The sequence below is a fragment of the Salmo trutta genome, chromosome 25 (assembly GCF_901001165.1).
Source record: "Salmo trutta chromosome 25, fSalTru1.1, whole genome shotgun sequence".
Classification (NCBI taxonomy): domain Eukaryota; kingdom Metazoa; phylum Chordata; class Actinopteri; order Salmoniformes; family Salmonidae; genus Salmo; species Salmo trutta.
In genome coordinates this window covers 37,747,661-37,753,776 of record NC_042981.1, presented here as the reverse complement: position 1 = coordinate 37,753,776, position 6,116 = coordinate 37,747,661, and the positions used below count along the sequence as shown (strand labels likewise).

General features: G+C 42.2%; 1 protein-coding gene across 5 annotated transcripts in view; it reads right to left on the bottom strand.

The window, feature by feature from the left end:
* Positions 1-981: 981 nt before the first annotated feature.
* LOC115162521 (homeobox-containing protein 1) overlaps positions 982-6,116 on the bottom strand; it is a 30,976-nt gene continuing 25,841 nt past the window's right edge. For 4 of the 5 annotated variants that reach the window (XM_029713896.1, XM_029713894.1, XM_029713895.1 and 1 more), the window contains exon 10: positions 982-5,779. In XM_029713896.1, coding sequence (XP_029569756.1) covers positions 5,423-5,779 — 357 coding nt within the window. In that variant the 3' untranslated portion in view covers positions 982-5,422. The remainder of the gene's footprint in view (positions 5,780-6,116) is intronic. The other variant, XM_029713898.1, reaches the window with a different exon arrangement.

Below are 6,116 nucleotides of genomic sequence, written 5' to 3'. Positions count from 1 at the left end.
CAGACTACCAAGTCTGGCAAAGGCGAGACTCCATAACTAGAAAGCCTCAAACTCCAGCCATGGAGAAACCTGTGTACTATTAGACTGTTCCTTCACACTACACGTGGCTTGTCCATAGCCAGCAGTGGACCACATCAGACAAACTGCCACTGTACAAAGTCGGGTGCTGGCTTATGTGCCAATGGAAGCTCATGTCAGTAGAGGATTCTAAATGGGGAACTTGTCTGTTTTTCCCCAACACAGACATCAACTAGAGTAGAGCCTCTTTACCCCCCCCCCAACTCTCACCGGCCACGTTCCATTTCTGTGCTGAGCTTCCATCTCTCAGGTGTTCAACACTAAAGCGGTAGGAGGAAGGGGCAGAAATGGAATTTGGCCGGATCTTCAGACTGTTTGTGCAACTCTTCTTCTACAACGGTTGCTTCTGAAATGGCACCCTATGGTATTATATTCCTGTAGTGCATAGAGAATAGGGTGCCATTTTAGACACAATGACTGACCTGAGACCAGCTCTGGTTTGTGCCTCGTCCTGGAGTCTTGAGTTATCAATGATTTGCGTATCTGATTCTGTTCTGCCTGTTGTCGTGAAGTGTATTATTTTACTATATCTGTGGGAGCGAATGTGTGTAGGCATGTATGTATGTATATATAAAGACTTAAAAATCTGAGCACAAGTTTGGATTTTGATTTAATTTAATTCTCTGCTGAAATCCAAAGAATAATCATGTATTATAATGCATTTATCATTTTCTTTTTTATTGTCTGGACAATTATCTCCCTGTAAAGGAAAGAATAAAAAAAATGAATTGATTTACAGATTTGTATCATCCGCAGGTTTTTTTTTACGAGACTGCGTAATCTTCCATCATTAAGGGCAGAATGCTAATTTGAGCTCCTGATGTCAATTGCAGTTTGTGCAGATTTGGGCCAATTGATACACATCTTGAGAGCTAGACTTTAGTTGCTCACAAAACACAGACCCATTGTTCATCTTTCTTTATTCTTTAGTAGGTACAATACTAAAATAAACAAGTTAACAAAATGTTTTTCAAACAAATGCAACAAAAGGCATATAGATTTCTACATATTAATTACAGAACAGTCTACTGTCCAAAAAAGGCACTAAATTCTGAAATAGAAGGTAACAAGGACTCGTTTAACTATTTCAATCTGATACAACAGTGATTTCAATCATTTATATTCATTTCATCTTCTAGAATATGTGTTATTTCATGTATTCACATTATGTATGAATGAGGACTGGCAATAGCTGTTCGCTCGCAGTTTCAAAGGCAAAGCCCCTCCCACAGAGGTTAATGGTCATTATTGAGTAGCAGTCCTTTAGCAAATACGTTTTCACCTGGTTTTGTATACAGTACCAATTTAATTTGTAGATTTGACAGATTCATCAAATTCTGGGTGATGCCAAAGAACCAAATCTTGTGCTAGCTCGCTACTTGATATGGCGTTAACAATTGTTAAACAGTCTCGAGAGACTAGTAAAGAGCTCAGAAACCGGAAGGATAAGTTTTGCCTTTGACTGAGTACAGTAGGGTAATGAAAAACACGGTAGTTTGGGGCCGACTCAGACCCGAGTTATGCGTGCATAAATGTAACTTTATTCCCCCTATTCTACACTGTCCAATATTTAATGGCTTGAACAACTGAATATGGCAACTTTCAGGATGAATATTTACAACTATTTTTGATTCACCAACCTATTTCATGCTTAAAGGCTCTCCAAACCGGTTTTATTATTTATAAATACTTTCCTAACCCTAAATAATACACAAGATCAGAGTATTTTTAAATCTACCAATTGGTCCTGAAAATGAGATTAATATACAGTATTTACATGGCCTTTCATTGATCCATATTCTAGTGCAGAGATGGGCAACTTCAGTCCTCGGGGGCCGGAGTGGTGTCACTTTTTGCCCATGCCTAACAAACACAACAAGCTGAATAAACTAATTGCATTCTAAACTGAAGATCTTGATTATTGGAGTCAGGTGTGTTAAGTGTCACACCAATCATGCCCCCCAAGGACTGGAGTTGCTCATCCCTGTTCTAGTGAGTCTGTCAAATTTAAAGTTATGGCTTTAGATAAATGTACTGAAAACTCCAAGAGAAAATCAGCTGGCCAGAAAGTGGGAGGGTTTTCAGCAGTTGAGTTAAATGTATTCAGCGTGCACAAGGCCACGCCTGAAAAGCCCTTTATGCACCTGCATAAAAGGTAAGTCTAAATACCAACTACTGAGAAGTGCTTAGGAAAGGCGTACATTTACTAAGTCTGAATCGGGCCCACTGCATACCAAAATGGAAAAACAAAAAACACAAACATGATTTCAAAAAGAAAAAAACTAAGCATTTAATGATTAATCTCATACTATACATTTCTGCTTGGCAGAGTTTTACACATGGAAAGATTTAAGTAACAAATCGAAAATAAAATAGTTTTTTTTTCTGCCTCTGTCTTTAGAATAGTCTTATCTTGTAAGATACGTTTGATACAGAACAAAGCACTAGGTGTTAGTGGAACCTCGGAAGCAGCAGAAACAGGTCAGCTTGGCTGTCATTTAATATATATTGGACTACTTAAAGGGACAGTTCACCCAAACATCAATGTGAGTAATCTCTGCAACTTGGTCAGCTAACAGTATGTCACGAGACACTAACGTTTGCCAAACATCTCAATACCTCAGAGACAGGGGTTGGAACCAATTATTTATTAGTTTAATTCTGGACAGAACCATATTTTTTGTTGCGTTCCTCTGTTCCCACAGAGGTTTGAACGGGAAAAAATGTTACTTTTGTGTCGTTCCTTTCTTTTTTAAACTTCTGAAATCGAGTGGGGGGGGGGGATGGCTTGAAGCGCTGGGCATCCTATGACATGCATTATCTGAATTAGGCCCACAGAATTATACATGTGGAGGAGTGGCATCTATGGAGGAACTTTTCATTTCAAAAAGTTGGCTTAATGTTGGACCAGAGCTAGCTAACAAGCTTGTGTGTGAAGAGTGGCACCAGAATTAAAATAAAAACACATCTTACCTTTTTTTGTAGTTAATAAATCCAATGTGAAACGTGATAACTAGCATTGAAAATGTTAATCCATTCTTCTGTAATTACAAATCGCTCTCCCTAATTTCCGAATCACGCTTGTAACGTCAGTAGGCTACAGTAAACAATACTTCGGATGGGAAGGGGCAGGTAGCCTACACGCACACTGGCAAAGATTTCCAGCTGGCAGGGAGGCAGACACCGGAATAAGTTTCTTAATGACAGAGTGAGTGCTTTGCATAGGCGGTTTGTTGCGCGACAGAAAAAAAGAACGGAACGAAAAATAACGTCATTAGCCGGATCCCATGGTTTTCAAATAACAGTATAGATCACTTTCGTTCTGATTCTGTTTGTTGTTTCTGTTCCCTGAACTGGTTCCAAGCCCTGCTCAGAAGTGGTCTAACAATAAGCTGGGACCATATGATTTCCATCATAACAGGAACCTAGACAACAAAATCACGTTCGAGTCTGGTCAACTTGAATTTGAACTACCCCTTTAAGGTAAAAAAACAAACAAAAAAACAACAAGGTTATTCATCTACATAACTTACTTCACATTAAAAGCAGCGACCTGGGAGTGGGGGAAACTAGCTTATAGGGAAAGGTAGATGGGGGGGGGGGGGGTGTTTGTGGAATCACCAAACAAACCCTAACCCTTGACCCCTTACCTTTTGAACCTGTGTCAGCCAACAGATCAGTCTCTCTTCCTCCTATTGCTTGCCTGGTCTGTCAATCACTCAGGACGACCAATAAGCTACGAAGGCAGGAAACTCAAGCCCCATGGTAGCTACTCCCATAAAGTGACTTATTTTTAAAAGAGAAAATACAACGTAAAAGCAAGTATCTTGGATAACAGCTTGTGTTGAAGACGTCATGGCATATAAAGGATAGAAAAAGAAGTTGCATTACTCCCAGTACTAAGAACAATAGGGACAACAGGCAGCTGGCACCTTAAATGGAGAGGATGGGCTCATAATAATGGCTGGAACGGAATGGTTTCAAACACATTGTCCATGAGTTTGATACCTTTCCATTTACTCCGTTCCAGCCATTATTATGAGCCTTCCTTCCCTCAGCAGCCTCCTGTGACAGGGACATTTCCAATGCACCCTTGGTTGGCAATCTTAAAATAGTAACGCATTTTCTCTCTCTATGACACCTTCATTTAAGGGAACAGACTAAGCTACGGTTAAAAGCTAAAAACAAATGGTTTGGGTACAGCTTCAGTATGCTTATAGTTACCCCCATAACAACCACGTATGGCCCCTTTCACTAGCTTGCACCATTCCTCTCTCTCAAGCAATAATATAATGAATGTCTGATTTTCACTTGCTTTACACCTATCCAGGTTAGGTAGTGCTACAACAAGGGGATACATTTATACATTTTAGGGATTACAGAGGCCTGTTGAGAATCCTCACCTCGCTCTCCCTTATACGGCGAAGTTGGAGACAAATGAAATGGGACAGACAGATGAGAGGGAAAAGGGAGGGGTGAACACAGTGTAAGAGGCAAAGCGAAAGAGAAGAGCATACTTAGAAAGAGAATATGTCTGGGTGAGGTGGAGAAGAAAGATGGAGTGAGCGAGGAGTCAAGGAATCAAATAGCATATTGTGCACGTTGGGGGAGAAGGTGCCAAAATCAGAATGCCAAGGCAGGAGCCCTCCATGCTTAGAGGGAGGTGTCCAGGGTTCCATAATAACCTATTCGGATTCTTTAGACTCACACAGACAAGAGCATAATATACCGTACATACACTGTATGACTGTTTCATAGACAACTTTAGGGCCAGGCCTCCCAACACAATACCTCAAGAACAGTCTACAGGGGTTAGGAAATAGGGAGGTAGAGGTAAGGGGAGGCCTGTTACCTAAGCTTTGACAGTCTCTAAGCCTATGCATTACTTTTGGTCATCATTTACAGTATAATGTTCCAACAAGCTCTACTTGCTCCCAACACATATTTTCCTACTCTACTATAGCCTCATCCTCATGTGCACTCACTCTTGTAATCTCGCACGCACACACAAACATATGCTGCGTTCATAACCAAGTGGGAAGGTGGTATTTACCATATACGACTGACTGGTAGTTGCTAATGGGAAACCCGTCTATCATTCCTGAACTCTGAATTCGATAACAGCATTTTCGGCAGTTAAATGCAACAACAAAACATTGCTTTTTATAGTTATATATATGAATGTTTTTTGAACACTAATTTGTTTACAAGCATTATAGCTGTACGTTTCTCAACGAGTTCAAAGCGCATGAATGCATCGAACACGTTTTTATGACTTCACAACTGGTAATTACCACCTTCCCATTTGATTATGAACACAGAATTACACCTTTCTCTCTCATCCCTAGTCGTCCAGCACCTCTGTTTTGATGTCACTTCCTGTCCCGCCCAGGGCCAATCCTCCCCCCGCCTGCGTTGCCAGGGCGAGGATGCTGTGATTGACGGCCGCCATCTCCACGGCGAGGGCGATGGGATCCTGGTGCTCCAGGGCATTGCTGTGATTGGTGGAGTCATCATCCTGGGGGGAGGGGGGAGACCAGGACACACCTGTCAGTCTGGAACCTTCCATCCCCACCCCCTGAGCGAGACCCCACCCAGAGAGCAAGGAGCGGCCAATCAGAGAGCTAGCCCTCTGGGCGGCCAAGCCCCCCCTGCCCGAGCCGGGCCAAGCCGCCAGCCAGCTGGGCAGCAGGGTGGGCACCTGCAACCGCAAGAGGGGGAGGAGTCAGGGGTCGTGTTTACACATCATATTAGTCTAAAGCTGTGGTCTTCAACCCTGAGACAACTGCAGGGCGCATTTACTAAGCAAAACCACGGGCTGCATTACAATTGGTTCACGGACCATATTTGGCCCACCCTTGAGTTTGAGACCCCTGACCTACACACTGACCTGAAGGAAATGGATAGGTAAAAGCAAAGTCTACGATGTTGCTTTCCACTATCCTGTGTTTTCAGATCGAGAATCCGCTTCAGACTTATTGAGATGCACCCTTGTTCGGTTACGGAGGTCAACTGGTTAGCATGGACAAATACATGAA